Source organism: Cydia splendana, chromosome 17, assembly GCF_910591565.1.
Source record: "Cydia splendana chromosome 17, ilCydSple1.2, whole genome shotgun sequence".
In the NCBI taxonomy this organism is placed as follows: Eukaryota; Metazoa; Arthropoda; class Insecta; order Lepidoptera; family Tortricidae; genus Cydia; species Cydia splendana.
The window spans coordinates 17,682,805-17,703,106 of NC_085976.1; the positions used below are offsets into that span (position 1 = coordinate 17,682,805).

Here is a 20,302-nt window from a genome sequence, read left to right on the forward strand (position 1 = left end):
TAAAGTTTATTTATTTATTGGTGCAGATTTACTGCAAGCTATTCTTCAGTACACAATGTAGTTTAATATAAAGATGACATGATACTTTGTTAATATAAATTTGTTTACATTATATTGACGTTTTATTAAACAATGTTTATCTCCTGAATATTGTATTTCACTATTTCCACGGGCTTTGGGTGATGAAGTCCGTATTAGCCTAGCAGGCTAGCTTCAACATTTATTTTGTGTATATGTCGCAGTCGGATCGTATAATCCGCCGTATTACATTACGGCTAGCCGTTTTCAAAAACAGGGGCGTTTTGAAATGCGGCGGTTTAACGATTAGCCGGATTGAATGCGGCTGAATGAGAATCCGCCGGAATGTATTCGGCGCCATACGTTCTTCAACACGGCTAGCCGTAATGTAATACAGCGAGTCATTAGCCGCCGCTTTGACAGTTTTTAGTTCCCATTTTTAACACCCGTGGCGCTGCCTGACAAACGCTGGGGTGTCCATCAAATCTGGAGTTCGTCGGACTGTTTCTTTTCAAAAAACATTTCTTTCGCAACTTAACTAGACGGAGCCCCGCTTCGCGGGGCTCCTATTTCTGAGCGGTTTGCCCTTCGGGCATCTGAAGCTACCTAACGAACCTAACCTACCTACCTATTGATTTAGTGAGACGTCCGTGAAAACATTACACTTTGGGGAAAAAAGCGTAGGTAGGTAAGTAGGTTAGGTTCGTTAGGTAGCTTCAGATGCCCGAAGGGCAAACCGCCCAGAAATAGGAGCCCCGCTTGCGGGGCTCCGTCTATTTAAGTTGTGAAGGAAATGTTTTGGAAAAGAAACACATGTAGTGCGGTGGGACCATGGTAAAAATAAATTAAATTGCAAACATTGTCAAACTCCGGTTACGTAGGCGACCGAAAGAACTGGTCACTCTACAATCTAAAATAGTAGTACGATGCGGCTAAACGTTGGCCGCCTTATTGAAGAACGTATCGCAATGACAATCCGGCTAATCGTCGAACCGCCGCATTTCAAAACGCCCCTGTTTTTGATAACGGCTAGCCGTAATGTAATACGGCGGATTATACGATCTGACTACGACATATATACTCTGACAAAACAAAGTAGAAATTAAAAAGTGGCAATACTGTAGTGTCGTCGCTTTCAAATCAATCTAGTGTCAGACCAAGAACAGTCTGTAGCGGATTCGATAGCCCACGCAGTGCAAGTGTTATTTTAAACGTCAAACTTCTAGCCGGAGAGCTAGCCACGGAAATAGGTATGCAATTTATAGAGCAACGAAATCCCTCTAGTTAATGTGCCATACTATCATTATTAATTAATCCGGGCGCCTGGCAGCTGTTCAGCGGTGGGTACGGGAGTGGATGGCCAACAACGGGGTTGTAAAATCAATTGAAGGTGTGCAATTTATAGAGCTCTGAGACTGGTGTGATATAATAGCTAATTATGTATTTAATTCAAATATAACAATGCCAGGCGTTTTATTTGGGGGAAAAGTAGTGCCAGGTGATGAAAATACACAATCACTTGTGCGCCTGCAGGAAGATCACGAGCAAATTTCACCTGACTCACAATCTATGCGTAAAGCAATTGTGAGTACTTCCTGCAGGCGCACAAGTGATTGTGTATTTTCGTCACCTGGCACTACTTTTCCCCCAAATAAAACGCCTGGCATTGTTATATTTGAATTAAATACATAATTAGCTATTATATCACACCAAACACAGAGCTCTATAAGTATAAATTGCACACCTTCAATTGATTTTACAACCACTTTGTTGGCCATCCACTCGCACACCCACCGCTAGACAGCTGCCAGGCGCCCAGATTAATTAATAATGATAGTATGGCATACTAACTAGAGGGATTTCGTTGCTCTATAAATTGCATACCTATTGCCGTGGCTAGCTCTTAGACCAATCTATAAAATTATGACGTATAAATGACACTTGCACTCCACTTTTTAATTTCTACTCTTTTTTGTCAGACTGTAGAGTCTGTGCGGAAAGAGAAGAGTCGTAGAATGTATGGGCGCTGGGAGATGGGAGCAAAGAATATAATACTCACTAGGAGAAGAACGGTAACTCCATACAAAAAAATGTCCCCAACCGTTTATACGTTTATACTAGTGGCGCCGTCTTTGTGTACCAATGGAACTAAAGTTGACAACCGGTTTAGCCTGGCGGGTATTGGTAGGTAGTAATTCTGTTGATAAACATATTTGTTATCTTCATATCACGAAATATATGCAAGATGCAAATATTACCCCTTGTTTGTGGTATTATCAATTGATTTAAATAAAAGGCATGTTTATGTTTATAACATTATATATATTATTTATTAAAAAATGTTTTACATATAAAAATATACACTGAAAACTGGCAACTGGCAACTTAATAAAAAAATAGACATTAATAAAGCGCATTCACAAAGTTTTCAGTACCTTTTATACAAATAACATTAGGCATGCCTACCTATTACACTTTACACACAGATACACTACACTTTACATACGGCATTTTACACAGATTTCCAACTTGTATTATGAACATTTCTTCACGGTTAATTAATACGCTTTCCAGATGCGTTATGACTCGGTTCCTTCTGAACCCACTAAAGTTGTAAATTTCACTCTGGCTGCTTCAACAGCCGTTGCTCCGCATTTAGCACATTTTCTATGTGCATTGCTGTAATCCATGTAGGTACAGACTTACAGTCTTAAGTGGTACGTAGCGGTACACGTTGTATGTATTATTTAAAGAGTTAATAAATAAAATTTTCGTTATGAACTTTAACCACAGCAGTTGGACAGAGTCATTGACAAATATATTTTTTATTATGGTGGGTAGACGTACCTACCCTCCATATATTTTATGAACATTGATAAAGACAGTTGGAAGCAAATATTCATTATAAAACTTAATCGCATGTAATTAAGTTTTAAGCGTTTTAAGTCCCGTTTTATGATTAATATTGTATAAAATTCGTGATAATTTAAATCAGAGTTAGGAGCAATGTTGCTGTAGAAAAATGTTTTTATTTTTATTACTCGCAACTTTTTCCCGGAGGCCAACGCACACATAGAAGATTAAGGCGCACACATGCGCAATTATTTGGGGACATAACTTTCTTAGGAAGTGAACAGGCCTTGGATGGGAGATGAGTCGCGAAATTACATTTCGCGACTCATCTCTTTCCGCACAGAGGGGCTACCGCGAAAACCGAAATTCGCAAATTGCGGGGATCTTTCTCTTTTACTCCAATGAAGGCGTAATTAGAGTGACAGAGAAAAATGCCCGCAATTTGCGAACTTCGATTTTCGCGGTTATAGCCCAGACTCTACAACAAAGCTAGAATAAATAATAATATGAACACTTTTGAGCATGAACAGAAAATACGTAAATTGAACCGTATGAGTCAAAGGGACAAGTCAGTAGGGCTACCGCCAATACCGAAAATCGTCAATTGCGGGCATTTTTCTCTGTCACTCTAATTATGCCTTCATTGGAGTAAAAGAGTAAGATCCCCGCAATTTGCGAATTTCGGTTTTCGCGGTAGCCCCTCAGCTTGCGTTCCAAAAGTTCTAGTTTGTTCTACTTGTATATAACTTTAAGAAGCGTTTATTTTTGTATGTGTAGTCAAACATAATAAAATAAAATAAAAGTCTTTAAACCTATAAAATGTATTAACTTTTAAACATTTATGAAAAACTCTTTTAAATCCTTTAATATCACTCATTTGGTGTAAGTTGCAACGTTGAAAGTTTCTGAACGTACTTTATATTTGACGTCAAAACTGTCAAGCAAAAGTTGCATGCTGTCGCACGTTGTTTACGTCCGTATAACCTGCATTTTTTCGTGAATTACTGTTTAATAAAGTTTAATTGGCTTACAAATAGTGATAATGGTGAAAAGGGTAAGTACACAGGCTACATATATTACACTTTTTTATAGCATACGCAGTCCATTACTTAATATTTAACAATTACCAAGCCAGGGCTGAAATATGTATTAATTCAGTAATTTCGTGCTGTTACTACTTTATAAATGTTTTAGGGTGCTAAAACCTCTATATCAGAGGACGAGGAGGCATCTCAGTTGTTAAATGAAAGTGGGTCAAAGAATTCAGAGCCCGCAAAGAAACGCTTAAAAACTAAAAGTTTGTATCGACAACCGACGGTAAACGAACTGAACAGACTTCAAGAAACTGAGAACTTATTCAACTCAAACTTATTTCGCCTCCAAATAGAGGAAATATTACAAGAGGTAAAGTTGAAAGAGAAAACTGAGAAAAAAATTCAAACTTGGTTTGAAGGCTTAAAAAAGCATCTAGAAAATATCCCTGAGGATGACACAGAATATGATTTGACTGAAAAAACCTTAGTTAAGAAACTCAAGGTTAAATTACCAGTGAAAAATGAGCTAGACAAGACAAAATGTGTCTTTAAATTTCACAAGTTTAAAAATGTAGAACTGGTCGGTTCGTATGCATTAGGATGTTCTATAAACTCCAAATTGGTAGTAGATATCCAAATAATAGTACCCGCAGAGACTTACACCAAAAACGACTCAATAAACTACAGATATCATAAGAAAAGAGCAGCATATTTAGCATATGTTGCCTCACATTTAAAAACATTAGAAACTATTGAGGATCTCTCATATTCCTTTTTAAATAGATGTCAAACACAACCAGTCCTGGATTTTAAACCTGTCGGTAAATTGGGGAACAACATAACAGCCCGCATTCACATTGCTTGTGAAGCTGAAGCATACAAGTTGCACCGTTTCGGCCCTGCTCGTAACAACTTACGAGAGACATGGTTATTAAATAAAGAGAACGAAAATAACTTGGATGTTGGACCTCCTACCCCATATTACAACAGTAGTGTACTCTCTGATATAACAGCAGCAGCAAATATAGATTTCCTAAAAGAAACACTAAGTAACAGTGAAAATCTGAAGCAAGCAGTAGTGCTGCTGAAAATATGGCTTCGGCAGAGGAAGTTACAAGTCTCTGGGTTTGTTATCAGTATGCTGGTCGCACATCTGGTTCAGACAAAGAGGATCAACAATATTATGAGCAGTTATCAGATTATTAGGAATGTCTGGATTTCATTAAGTAAGTAAAGATTTTCAGTTTTTTTTGCAATAACTCTAAAGTTACAGAAGAGAGAAGTTATGAATGCACAAAGTGATAGAACTTCAGTAATTACTAGAGTATAATAAAAGTTTTATTTATTTATTTAAAACCTATATTAATATGTTACCTATTCATGTTTCAAGGCACTTCCAAATCACTGTGGGCTATTGAATTGAATTGAATTGAAATCTTTATTGTCATATTGTGAGTTACAATGATTTTAAAATTATGTTAAGGTAGAATCATCACAATCAACCGCGATGCGGAGTACAATGTTAATACTAAAACTAATCTTACAGCTAAATACTTATACAAATGTCATGCCGTTACATGTGATACGAATAAAATGATGGGTAATATGTCAATGAGCAAATTAATAAATATTACTATTCTTACTAATTATTGTTTGAAGGCATAAAGTGGTCACTTATCTTATAGTAAGATTTTTCTAGGCACCATTTATAAAGTTTTCGTCCGAAGTCAGGTTGTTCAAGTATTTTAATTTCATTAGGCAAGTGGTTAAATGTGTGAACAGACATATAAAACACACTCTTTCTAAAGTAAGCTGTTTTGTGATCAATGGGATAGCACAAGTTAAAGCCATGGAGTTTTGACGTTATTCTCGGATTGCTTTTTTGTACATTAAACTTGTGTAGATTTTTTTTCACATAAAGACAGATTTCATATACATATAAAGAGGGGACCGTTAGTATTTGTAATTCCTTGAACAATGGCAGGCACGAGTCTCTACTACGGGCGCTACAGATCGCCCTTACACATTTTTTCTGCAGCTTAAAAACTCTGTTAATGTCTTTGCAATTGCCCCATAAGATGATGCCATAGCGGAGGTTGGACATTATATGGCCATGAAATGCCGTTATCGATGCTTGCCTGGAAGCGATATTTCTCAATTTACGCAGAGCAAAGATAAACCTAGTTAATTTCTTAATTAAGTGTTCAATATGGACTTCCCAACTATTGTGACAATCTATCATAACGCCTAAAAATCGCAAAGATGTTACGCTATGTATCTTTTCATTGTTATACATAATATTGATATTTGTGGGGTTACCCTGAGGAGCATGAAATTCCATATAATTTGTTTTATTTAAATTAACTCTTAACTTATTATTTTCTAGCCAAACATTAATATCATGGAAAACAGTATTTACTTCAAACTCGTAAGTAGCAGGGTCTTTGCAGCAAACAACAACGGAACAATCATCAGCAAACAGAGTTACTTTGTGCTTAGTAATATTAGGTAGATCATTTATATATATAAGAAATAATAACGGACCAAGTATACTGCCTTGTGGAACACCCTGTTTTACAATTTCAACGTCAGAGTGAAACTTTACTATAGTTTGAGTCTTAGGACAGTATTTTGTGGTTTCGGTCAACTGTTGCCTGTTCACTAAATACGATTCTATCCAGTCCGCACAGATCCCACGTATGCCATATTTATGCAATTTGTCTAATAGAATATTAAAAATAATTTTAAGAACCACTCAAGGGTCATCCAGAAATCATGTGTTATTTTTACTATATTGCATATTATGTCCAAGATATGCTATCTCTCAAAAACAGGCATTGTAAAGTTGGTGCAATGAATGTTTTTATTTTTTATTTAGCAAATACGCATATAAAATAGAGCGGATTTTTAATTTGATTAAATTATTGAGTAATATTCTTGTTTTTGGCTTTCCCACTTTGAAAAAAAATTACACGTGATATCTTCCCTGACCCCCCCTCCCCCATCGTGATCATTTGTGATATTTTTTCTTACCCCCACTCCCCCCTAAACGATCACATGATTTCTGGACGACCCCTAAGTGAAAATACTCTTCATAGCACTTCGTCACTCACACTAAAAACTCCATTTTCAGAGACCTCCCAATGGGACAAAGGCATCTCCCTCCACAAGGACACCAGCTCTCCGCCCGCCTCAGAGTTCAACTTCCCCGTAGTATTCCTCGATACCACCGGCTATTACAATATTTGCTGGCAGATGAGTGCTGGGACATATGAGGCGTTGAGGCGTGAGGCGAGTTTAGCGGTGGATATGTTGGACGATGGCAGTGTGAATAGCTTCATACCATTGTTTATGACACCGGTGACGCCGTTGCTGCAGTATGATTATATTTTGAGGTAAGTCCTTGATACCACTGGTATATTTGCTCGCATATGACTGGTGGGAATTATGTAAAAATCAAACAAATAATTAAAATAGACTTAAAATCTATTCAATCGAAATTTGAAGAAGTTTAAACATAAAAAAAACACTTTTAGGGCACTACCGGTAGGGTAGAGTATCTTATATTAGGTATATTTGCTATACTTACTTAGCACATAATTTAGTACTTTTGGTAATAAATAAGGTGGCCAGAGCACCAGAGAGCTCTGGATGATATTACATTTACATTAACCCTTTGAATGCCACGCCTGTCGTGTGCGGTATCATCGTGAACTTTGTCGGAATGCACGAAGGTTGATAGACATAGACATTTATTCATAATATTTTAAATATTACATGTCAGGCAGTTTTTATATATTAGTATTAAATTAATCAATTAAATTACATAACAATTGTTGGGTAGGTCAAAAAAATCTTTGATGTCGTAGAAGGAGTAGTCTAGAAGCCATTTTCGTAATTTTTTTTGAAATATTTGGGTACTACCCACATTCTTTATCTCCGCTGGGAGCTTATTGTATATTCTAGGCCCTACATGTGACATGATTTTAGATTACAGTCTAATAGGATGAGTGCGGAGTTGATTTTTTGAGCCCTGTCTTGTGCGAGTGATCTGTTTGCACGGAAATGTGGTTAAGTTTTCATTAACGTGTTTTGCAACGTGATATTAGACTGTAGCCGCACGCGTCAGTTAACGTTTTTAGCAGTCAAGGGGTTAAACATAATTCTTGATTCCAGGTTCAAAAACTTCCCAAAACTGAAGCAAGCAGTCCTATCCAAAGCGCCCTTGGACTCCAAGGTGAACTATGGAATAGAGGAGCTACCTCTAGTAGTTGAAACTTTACACTCGCTTTTGACAAAAGGCCTGACGTCTAGAGCTGATCTGATCCAGCCTATGGTGGAGGCTGACTTCTCCTGGCCTGTTGGGAAGGCGTATGAGAAAGTGAAAGATGGGTGAGTTGGTTTTAGATCTTATGCTGAGGAGATATGGTTCAAAATTGTAACTTATTGTACTAAATGTGTAATTTCATTGTTTCAACATACATACTTTGTAACGGTATAGACATACCTCTAGTAGTGAACACTCTCTTCTAATAAAAGCACTGACTTGTAGAACTGATCTGATACTGCTAATTGTTGATGCTGATTTCTCCTGGCCTATTAGGAAGTCGTACGAGAAAGTTCGAGAAGGATAATGTCACGTTTTGGATTTAATTATAATTTAAGTCCTTTCTGTATGACGCTTTTACTGACGGTCTAGTTTTCTTAATTTAAATAAAAGTAAGCAAACTATTTGTACATTTTCGGGTAGGTATAACATTTATTGGTTAACCGACCAATTACAAAACCGCCTGGATCAGTCACTGAATGACTTGACTTTAACCTACATTATTTGATCGTGTAATGTTTTCTTCTACCCTCGACTGGCTTAAGGAGCCATTTGAGGGTAGATTTTGTTTACTTTTATTTAAATAGGTACCTAAAGATACAGAGTATATTTTTAAAACTAGTGGCTGTGTAAGCTGTAGAAATCGTAAGCCCCATGGAGCCCAGTGACCCAACCTGAATCGGAGCCCTGTTGCTTTGCTTGGTCAATTAACTATTAACTGATTAAACTCACTGCTTGTAGGCACGAAGAGAAACTGTACTTTGGCTTCGTCTTGAACCAGGAGCACGCGCTGAACATCATTGACAAGGGTCCCGCTGCCAATTTGCCTGAGGCTGAAGAGTTCAGGTACTTATACCCTTAGGCCCACTTGCACCATTCCACTAACCCGGGGTTAACCGGTTAAACCTTAAGTTACCATGGTTACCAGTACAATTTGACACTGGGTTAACGTTTTAACCGCTTAACCCCGGGTTAGTGGGATGGTACAAGTGGCGCTTAGTGGAATTAATTAAATCTGTTCATCTAAGACACTATATTCCGATTTGTTATAAATATCCTTAGAAAGAACTCCGCAGAACTAAACAAGTTTTTCTTTTTGGCAGAGGTTTTTGGGGCGACAAGTCCGAACTGCGGCGGTTCCAAGATGGCTCCATCACAGAGACGTGCGTGTGGGAGGGAGACACACTATCGGAGCGCCGCTCTATCCCACGACAAATCGTGGAATACCTTCTCAAGATGAAGTATGGTGAGTTAACTACTTTACAAGTATACAGGGTGATTCAGGAGACGTGAGCAGGACTAACACTGCGCATATCGTTAATTATAAGCAACTGTTTCGTATCAGTATTAGTGAGGTTAACGTTAATTTTCTAGTCGTGTTGAAAAAAACAGTTATAAATTTTTTTACGACATGCATGGTCACTAGGGTGGTTCATGTTTGTATGGGAAAAATTCAAACTCTAGTTAGAAGAAGCGGCACCCCCTCATTTTGTTACACTTGTTATGTTGACAAAATACGCCAAGTTTTGTAATCTTATCTAGTTATCTCAACTACAAGGGGGTGCTACAACACTTTGAAATTTTTCAAAGTTGTATGATATCCAAAAAAAAAGTATTTATTATTCAGAATTTTATTTAAGTATCTGGTTTCACACTATTTGCACATGTGATTTATAAGTTATTAAGTAGAAAAACATTTTTATTTCTATTTTTTATAATTTTTCAAAAGTAAGATTTTTTTTTTTTGATTTTTATGTAAGTAGTGGTTTTTACATTATTTGAAAGTGTGATTTAAAAGTTATTAAGTAAAAAAAAAAAATATTTCTAGTTTTTATGACTTCTTTAGGCGAAATTCAAAAAATCTTACTTTTGAAAAATTATAAAAAATAGAAATAAAAATGTTTTTCTACTTAAAAACTTATAAATCACATGTGCAAATAGTGTGAAACCAGATAATTAAATAAAATTCTGAATAATAAAAACTTTTTTTTTTTGGATTTCATACAACTTTGAAAAATTTCAAAGTGTTGTAGCACCCCCTTGTAGTTGAGATAAAATTACGAAACTTGGTGTATTTTATCAACATAATAAGTGTAACAAAATAAGGGGGTGCCCCGTAGGAAAATTAAAAAAAATGTTTTTTGAACCACCCTAATGGTCACCCTAAAATTAGAATACTAAACTACCGATATTCTGTGTCAAATTGAATGTCATCACTGTCATCACGGTCTGGTTACTTTTGAAAACTCGTATCTCACTCAAGTTTTACAGTTTATTTTCTTCGTAGTCAAAATGCCATTACGGTTAAAGAGGTTTTATGTTTATTAATTAGGTCCTGTAGGGTGACCATGATTGTTGAGAATTAAATTTGCTCTCACCAAAAAGTTAAAAAATAGGAAAAAGTGTGGTTGTTTCTCCTAAATACGACGGTGATCGATCAATTATCAGTTACTGAGTGTGCAGGATTAGTCCTGCTCACGTCTCATGAATCATCCTGTATATATCCTCCTAAGGCCCAAGGTTCTACCTATAGTACCTACTTATTCAGTTCGATGAAATTTAAATCATCTTCAATTGGAACAGAATCGCATTTGTTTTGTTTCGTTCAATTTTCAAACAAAAACAAAATCAATTCTATTCCCTGCACTAAAGGTTCAAATTTCAGTGGCAACCGGTCGTAGTGTTGTTAGGGTGACTAGTAATTGCAAATTAAACATCCATTCTTAAAAACTTAATTTATTATACAGTACAATCTCACTAATCCGGCACTAATGCTGACACAAGAGAGCGGATTACTGGGAAATTCGGATTACTGGAAGTTAGAGCAAATCTGCATATTATTTTGATGTGTTTTTTAGTATGTCGTGGAAATACATTTAACTAAAATACTAAATTAATATTAAAATTCTACTGTTATCTGGAATTTAGCCATTTATAAAGAGATTGAAGTGTGATAATGTAAGCGCACATAGTAAATTAGGACATATAATTATCATTTGTACCCCAATTTTAGTGCCGGATTACTGGGTATACCGGGGACCATCGAATAGCCGGATTATCGAGATTTCACTGTATTTGTTTCATAAAAACTTTGTTTTCAGACATCCCACCCACAGACCTATTCCACATTCTCGAACAGCTGAACTCTCTCACAACCCGCAAACAGTACACGCGCGAAAAAAGAATCGAGAGCGAGGAGAGCGCTCTAACGGCGTTACAGGCGGCCGATGATTTACGCAGGGACTTGCGCGCGCTTACGCAGTTACCGTTAGATGTCAGCGCTGTTTATGGTAAGATATTATTCTTATAATCTAGGTAAGGGTGCCAGAGAAACTACTGGCTTAAGTTGAATATAAGACCCTCTTCGCTCGGTCGATTAAAAAGACCCATACAGGGAATGGGAGTTATAGGACTATTGTATTGTGACAACGCCATCTAACGGCTAATTAAATCAACTTTTTATCCTCCAGTGTCAGTTTAAAGATATAAAATTAGTAGTATCTTTGTCAAACACATTTTGTGTCTACATCTAGTTTAGACCACTCTATTCACAAAGATTTTACAACTATAGCGCGATTTAGGAACTTCCGCTATTAAAACAGCGCCATCTCACGGCAAAACAAGTAAACTTTTGTTACATGTATAGCGCCATCTACCAACATTTCTAAGAACTAGCTCAACTTTCCGCTAAAAAACAGCGTCATCTAACAGTGAATGAGTAAACTGTGTCTTATTTCAATAGGAACGTCATCAGTGTTCAGCTACTGCGATCCCACACCGCCAATGCCGGCGCCGCCATACAATCCGTGGCGGCGAGGTGGCACGTGTCTGATCAAGGATATAGAGAAAGACGGCGTTTTCCAAGCGCCTGAGTTTGTGCCTGTTTGCGAAACCGTTGTTGAGTTGGGTAAGTTTTTATTTTTGTGTTCTCACTGTTAATTGATAATTCGTAATCCTTATTGCAAAGATGCAAGGTTCATGATCAGTTAAAAGCGTTGCTTTTATGTAAATAATGCCAACAGGTCTGTTCTTAACCCTTTAAACGCGACGCCTATCGTGCGCGGCGATGTCGGGAAAACATGGCGGGATCGTATCGTGTGATTCGGTCGCACTTATGGCTGTGTGTTTCTGATTGAATCTCTCTCGATTCACTCGTGAACAATATAGTCTACAGATCCACTGAGCGAAATGAGCGAAATGAGTGATACATATCACCGCGAGCGAAATATATGAATCAATATTTTCGCCTCAGTGAAGCGTTTTGCGGATCTCTACCTGCAAGTGTTATTTCAAACGCAATAGCACTATGAAATTATGACATAACACTTGCACGTCTGTGCTCTAAAAATAGCTTTAATAGCTGCAGAGTTATTTTGCTCTTTCTCTAATAAAACAGCGCTTAAACAGAGCTTAGATGAACTTACGGAGTATATGGCTAAACCTGGCTAAACTGAGTGTTGAATATCACCATTCATTTTATTTTATTATTCTAGGTCACAGCGGCAAATGGCCCGGCGAACTAGAAGCCTTCCGTTGCCTAAAAGCTGCCTTCAACCTCCAAATAGCAGACAGATTAAATAAACAGTTCGATCTGCCAACCCACGCCTACCCGACGCATATAGACGTCTTGAAGAATGGACTTGTTTTCAGGCTGGTTATAGCGCACCCGAAGGAGATCACTCTTTTGAGGAGAGAGGTAGGTTTCAACTTCCCGATAGATAAAATATGCAGTTCGATCTGCCAACCCACGCCTACCCGACGTATATAGACGTCTTGAAAATGGAGTGGTTTTCAGGCTGGTTATAGCGCATCCGAGAGAAATTACTTTTTTAAGAAAAGAGGTAAACGTCTGCCTAGTTTTAGTAGACGCAAAGAGATATTGAGGTAGAGACGCAAATACAAGGTTTAGGAAAAAATCGTACCTCTCTAGACAGCTGAAATAGATGGCGCTACACTGCGCCGCTCAACTGTTAACGTCAACTTTATATATAATATTTAAATCTTTCGCGTTTTGAACACATATTAACTCACATTTATTTATTTATTCGCGATAGACCAGTCTATAAATGTGAGTTAACTTTATATTATAATCACAGAATGTTCACTTATTTTATTTTTTGCAATCTCACTAACAACATTTATTTTCAGGTGGAGAATGGAGTAGTAAAATTCAAGGAGAGTGAAGAGAGTATTAAATTGCAGCGAGACACGGTCCTATTGCCCCGACTTAGGGGCGCTTTACATGGGTAAGATCCATACTTAATATTATAAAGGCGAAAGTGTGTCTGTCTGTCTGTCTGTCTGTCTGTCTGTTACCTCTTCACGCTTAAGCCGCTGAACCGATTTAGTTGAAATTTGGTATAGAGATAGTTTGAGTCCCGGGGAAGGACATAGGATAGTTTCTATGTCGGAAATCATCCCTGAAGAGAGTGCAATGGAGGGTGGAATTGAAGTAAGCAATGCGCGAATTGAATGATTGCTATTAAATTAACCAGGCGCTATACCTACTTTAGCTGCTGTCACTAATTCCACGCAGACGAAGTCGTGGGCAAAAGCTAGTAATATGTACTATATATCCTTCCATCATACGTGGTCCTACCTACGTATATTTGTTTTTCATTTCACTTATAATAATGATCTATTGTTACAGCCTGCACCAACGCCACCCCTCCTTCGGAGTATCCTCCTGCCTCCTCCAACGCTTCATCTCCGCCCACCTCCTCGCCCCCCACTTCCCTCCCCTCGTCTCCTCGCTCCTCACAGCCCGAGTGTACACCTCGCCGTCTCCTCACGCCGTGCCGGTTGTACCTCAAGTCGGGTTCATGAGGAGTTTGAGGTTGTTGTGCGAGACGAATTGGGGGAGCGAGATGGTGGTGGTGGATTTTAATGGTGATATGAAACGTGAGTGAAATTAGTTTTGTATCTAGTGTAAGTGTGTATGACCTATACTCTGTATCTTTAAGTATTTAAATAAAAGTAAACAAATAATTTGTACATTTTCGGGTAGTTATATTATAACATTTATTGGTTAACCAACCAAATACAAAACCGCCTGGATCAGTCACTGAACGTCCTGACTTTAACCTACATTATTTGATCATGTAATGTTTTCATCTACCCTCAACTGGCTTAAGGAGCCATTTGAGGGTAGATTTTGTTAACTTTTATTTAAATACCTAAAGATACAGACTAGTCCTAACGAAATCACAGATTTTAACTAAAAAGATATATATTTTCTGATAGAAGCATAAAATGGAAGGAAATATTGACTAAGAGTACAAAAACCGAAGTCAATAATAAACGGTGTCGTTTGCATTACGGATCAAACAAAGCTTATCAGAAAATTAATGGTTTCACAAAATTATCGATATTGAAATTATTATTTCAAAAAGTATGTATGTAAGTTGAGTTAGTACTTAAATGCCCATACAAAGTAATGGTTGGAGATCACAATCTATGACTTAAACTTTTCCATTGTAATTTATTTATTTATTTAATCTTCATTGCACCAAAGAAAATACAATCGTATAAAAAGCGAACTTGATGCTTAATGTTATATGCTATGCTTTATGTTTATTGCTTAAGGATAAGGCCTTCTCTACCTGTCAACCTTCGGGCAAAGCAGATAACTTGTAGGCAGTGAAACATTATGTTGTATTAACACATTAATTGCCACTAAGTGCTACGGGTTACGCTCGTAGCGCGTAGCCACGTCTTCGCCGTATGGAGCGCGTAGTCGCTACGAACAATGTACCCGACACTCGGGTTCTTGGCGCTGAATGTGTTAACAAAATAAAGTACTGTATAGGTACTTTAATATAAGGAGCCAAATTTCGGTGATTACTACAATAAACTTAATTTTCTCTAAAAATAAATAGGGGTCAAATTCAAATCAGTAGCTTTTAAGGTCCTCCATCATTGGCCTTCGTTAGACCCGTACTAAACAATCATATTTATTCCACAGGTGAAGACCTCCTAGAAATCGAAACAAAATTCTCCCAACGTGACGCCACAGCGCCATACATGTACATAGTGACGTCATACGACGGCGACCTACCCTCCGTATGGACCATGCAAGAGCCGACCAAGCATACTGTTTTACGTGCACAAGCTTTGGCCAGAAACACACTCACTTTCATTGAGAATAAGCTGATGAAAGACATGCTTGATAATGTATTGGTGAGTAATTCTTGACTTTTTTTTAAGATACAGATAAGAAATTATGTTTTTTAAAAGTCGGTCATACTTTGTGACGTTGTAGACGTGTAAGATTCTGTAGTCTCTTAACTCTCTTACCATCAGATGGATTGTACCTATGCTTGTTTACCACCGTCGTGGTATAAAAAATATTCGTTAGTCCAGCAACTATAGGTATGTTTGTTTACTAATAATCTAAGTTATCTAATATAATCTTATTTAGTAGTATTCCTATTTAATAGTATTATTTTATGTTTATTTTTTATTTCAGAGTGCCTTCGTCCCGTCCTACGCCGGTTACGACGTACTAATCCACCTCCACCCCACACTGACTCCATATTTGTCCGAGCGGGTCGACGTGAAGCCGAAACCTAAATCGTTACCTGACGGCGCCGGTGACGTCATACCGGTTGTGGAGTTCAACCCTGTGACGAGATACTTGGATGAACTAAGGGTAAGACTCAAATCTAACTGTCACTTTTAAGTAAGGTAATTCGCCTGTAACTGGCCACTTTTAGTAACTGGCCACTTTTAGTAACTGGCCACTTTTAGTAACTGGCCACTCCAAACCAAAAATGAATTCTATTCACCTATAAGTAGAATTCATTTTAGTATAAAGTGGCCAGTTATTGAAAGCTGGCCAGTTATTGAAACCTTATACTAAAATGAATTCTGTTTATAGGTGAATAGAATTCATTTTTAGTTTAGGGCGGCCAGTTACTAAAACTGGCGAATTATCCTATGACGTTTCAGAGACGACCAACAATTTTATCTCCATTCATTTCGCCGAAACGCTCGTTTAATTTTTATAGTATTTATCTTTTTTTGTAGTACTTCTTTAACCCACCAACGGAGCGGCAGCTGACGCTCACGTGGCTTCATGATTCTCCCTTAACCACTTAACGAGTTTTCGCTAGAAAATATTTAGGTGACAAAAAACGAATGCTAGCTCGAGGTCCATAAAAAAATTACATCTTACCCTGAAGCCAATAAAAATGAGGTCATTCGCTCTTGCATTTCTTTCTTATTTTTTCGTACATTTAGGTATTGGTGTGAGTGAGACGCACTTAAAATAACATCAAAATGTAAGTTCAAATTCGCCTCAGAATCTTTCCTACAAATAAAATATTTTTGTCTTGGGGAGCGTTCAAGTATTACGTAACGCAATTTTTGGTCATTTTTGACCCCCCCTCCCCCCCATGTAACGCGCCGTAACGTTTTTCTGTACCCCCCTCCCCCTAGTAAAACGTTACGTAACCAAGTGACCATTTTTTTACCTAAAGGCCACAATTATGTGGCGTAAAGTACCGGAAAGTCGCTAAAATACCTTTATTATTGTTTTAATCGCGTTAATATTATTAATTAGCATTTGAAATGCCTAAAATTTTGAGAAAAATCACGTTTTAAAAAATGCGTGAGAGAATCTTTCGACGCGACCGTTCTGAAGGGTTAAAAAACAATATTACGTAACGCGTAGTTCAAACAGCCCCTCCCGCCCCTGTAACGCATCGTAACGTTTTACAAGACCCCCCTCCCCCCCAAATTCGTTACGTAATACTTGAACGCTCCCTTGTATAATTTATTGAAATATTGCAAATATATTGTTTATTTCAGAGTGCATACAGCAGCTTCGCTCTGTTCTTCCACGATTACTACGGCGGTGAAATAATCGCAGTTCTGTGGAAACCAGACATTGCAGACGTGAAAGAGTTCCAGGTGATATATCATTATCTTCTAGTATACATTGTGGAAAATATTCACTTCTACAGGGAAACTTCCTTAAATAGGCTAAGAATTAGCTGAAAGGAAACCTTCTTTTATATTTCCAAAGAAGAATATGCATTCTACATTGCTAAGGGGCTGTCCATAAATTACGTCATCGATCCAAAAATCATGCTTCGAATGACCCCGTTTCCTCCTACGTCATGCTACCATCATCCGATGTCCAGACCCCTCCCCCCCCTAATTTGAAATGACGTAAGTTATGAATAGCCCCTAACGGTGGTATTCCACCTGTCCAATTTCTTTGTCCAATGTCATTGGGTCTCACTCTCTCATTAAGCAAAATGTGAGCCGCAACACACATTAGACTAAGATACTGGACAGATGGAATAACAGCCTAAGATACATTTAAGCCTTTATAAGGCAGAGGGGAAATATTTCCCACCTGATTTTGAACTTTGTTTCAAAGTGATAAGGTTCAATATTGCATAATTAATTTCTGACAACATTATGCCTTTTAGGCTACTTTCTTCAGGGTATCAAATTGTGTCACATCAGGCATGACATTACATTTACGAAAATACACAGACATTCATGTTGTGTGCGATCAATGTTTACTTTTACTTTTCATAAAGATAATCTGGTCTAATTCATTAAAAAAGAAATTTACAGCAATATAATTTCCAAACAAACAGAAAGGAAGTACCTAAGTATACATTGTGCAAATGAAAATAAAATATTCACCGTACAAAAATGATACAATTTCCCGAAATTTTTCATGAGGAACATTTGGTAACTTTTGCAAATCTTACGTCGCTAGGAATATTGAATTTTGCCTCTCCTATTCAGGTGGCAAACGCGAGCGCCCTGCGGCCAACAGGCAAAGGGGACACGTACAAAGTGAACACGGCGGCCATTATTGAAGACTTCAAGATACTGGGCGCGGGGTTAGTGAAACATGTCACTGTTAATACGTAGAATATTTACGAGTAATATAGCTGTTACACTGATTAAATGTTTTATTTACTATCATTTATCATCACAAACCGAAGTAAGTTTCATATCATCATCATCATCATCATCATCACAGGCCTTTCCGTCTATTGCAGACGATTTATGCATTGCTGTTTAGACAACGGGTTTGGGGACTGTTGAAGCCTTAGAGGATATAACCAACGGAGACGCCATGTCTATAATTTTCGGTACAAAATGGTCTGCCGTTTTTTGCGGGGGAGGGGCACATCAAATGTATAGGTACGTCATGTCAGATAAACGTCAGTCCATACATGTGGTTGACATGTGGTTTGGCATTGGCCGCGTATTTTCGACAGAGGGGAACGCCTGTTAATGACCACTCCGTTTGGTTATATTCCCTAAGGTTGAAGCCGATGCGTGAGCGGCACGACCTCCCACATTTTTGGCAGAGAAAGCTCATGCCACCTGAGGTTCCCGTCCCGGTTTGCTTTCTGCGGCACCTTCTGCCATCTAAAGCATTAAACCAGGCTTGGTCGCATAGCCTTCTCCCCTCCACAGCACGCAAGTCTCATATACGAAGGCAAAAATGGCCAAGGCCTCCAGTGTGCAAGGCTGGAATCGAACCAGCGTCCTGCGTTTATGCGACAGACGCCTGAACCGCGTAGCCACTCCGGTCACGGTGGCATGGGTCGAAATTTCCAAGTATATGACAATTTCCTGAGGGCTTGTGGCGCCCCCCGGCCATCCCTAGGGTTAAATAGTAGTGTGTCTACTTAAAATAATACAAATTAGAATATTTGCATAGAAAGTAATTTAATTAATAATAATAATTTGAGTAAGGTAGTAATTTTTTAGTAAGTAATTTGTTCCGAGGCAAAGGTTTTTGTGAGGGACCTGGGAAAACGCTTGCGGGATAGGGGTTGCGATCCTCGGTCTGGTTCGTACCTGGTCCAGCGTATATCGTTGGGGACGTTTCTGCCGGATACTTACCGGATTAGGATATAGGTTTATGGCTTATAATTATGTGTTTTGTAATGACCAATTTCCTTTTAAATTTGACGATGCGTGTTGCGGATGACATATGTGAAAATGTACGTTTTATTTTGACCAAACCTGAGGTGGATGAGCTATCTGTATGATGACGAAGCCTGCGCTGTGGATCTGAAGGTACCTATGCTGTTATTATTATGTTGTTTTTTTTTTATTATTTAATTTGTTCTTAGAGTATCATTCATCATCTTTAACTATAGTTTGGTAGGTCCTTATGACTTCATAATCAAATTCCGTGACCATACACACTGCATCGTTTTTCGTCCTTTACTTACAACAGTTATAATTATATGGTTTTCATTTTAATGGAGTGGATAAGTAAAAGTGTACGAACTGCGGTAATAAATACTTTAATGCTAAAATGATAATCATCATCATCATCCTGTCCTAGCCGGTTTCGGCCTCGGCGACTGGGTATTTACTGGCTAGTGAGAGCGACGATCGTGAGCTCTCAGGTGGCTGACGTAGCCTATTTTTGCGGTGAATGTACGTCCACACTCACCGCAGGTCAGCACCCCTCCGACAAAATTGTAATTTATGACCGCAGGTGGTCGGGCCTTTAACTCGTCACGCTTCGCGTCGAGAACATAAAAAAAATGATAATACATTTTAAGTAAACTGAGCAGCATTTTACTGCTTCTTAATGTAAGTAATATTCTAATATCTACTTCTAAAATATTATAAGATATCAATTTGTAATACTACTATAATAGTACTATTATAATTCCGGCTGTACACACTCGCCGAGTCTCGGCACCGTTTCGAATCGGAAAGGCGCGAGACGAGATGAGAAGGGAGCAGTATGTACAGTTGTACACACTCGTTCTCGGCCACTCTCGGGGTGTCTCGACGAGTGTGTACAGCCGGCATGATAGAATGTTAAAAGTTAACTAAATAAAAATTACATACATTGATACATTTGAAATTAGCTTCATGCATGATTATTTTTGGGAGACATCGATAGATTCTACTTCCCGTGAGATTCAAATGTTTCTAATAAACTAGCTACCTATCTATTTTACCTCAGAAACTTCCAAATTGCGAAATTAGACAGGCGCTAACCGCGAGTAAAAACGCCCCATACAAAAAGCTTGAGTCCTGTGACGTCCACGTTGCACGGCTGATT

At 38.1% G+C, this 20,302-nt stretch overlaps 1 protein-coding gene across 1 annotated transcript; it reads left to right on the forward strand.

Moving 5' to 3' along the window:
• The first annotated feature begins 3,811 nt into the window (after positions 1-3,811).
• Positions 3,812-18,168, forward strand: LOC134798900 (nucleolar protein 6). Its single transcript, XM_063771288.1, has 15 exons — positions 3,812-3,925; positions 4,066-5,131; positions 7,039-7,300; positions 8,082-8,297; positions 8,974-9,078; positions 9,336-9,478; positions 11,334-11,522; positions 11,975-12,139; positions 12,726-12,928; positions 13,381-13,478; positions 13,883-14,133; positions 15,197-15,411; positions 15,701-15,883; positions 17,044-17,145; positions 18,001-18,168. Exons 1-15 carry the CDS (start codon positions 3,914-3,916, stop codon positions 18,127-18,129), a joined length of 3,339 nt encoding a protein of 1,112 aa, XP_063627358.1. The 5' UTR covers positions 3,812-3,913; the 3' UTR covers positions 18,130-18,168.
• The last annotated feature ends 2,134 nt before the right edge of the window (positions 18,169-20,302 follow it).

Coding starts and splice junctions, on each gene's coding strand:
- LOC134798900 (XM_063771288.1), top strand. Junction 12,140..12,725: donor CGAAACCGTTGTTGAGTTGG/GTAAGTTTTTAT, acceptor TTATTATTCTAG/GTCACAGCGGCAAATGGCCC. Junction 12,929..13,380: donor TCACTCTTTTGAGGAGAGAG/GTAGGTTTCAAC, acceptor ATTTATTTTCAG/GTGGAGAATGGAGTAGTAAA.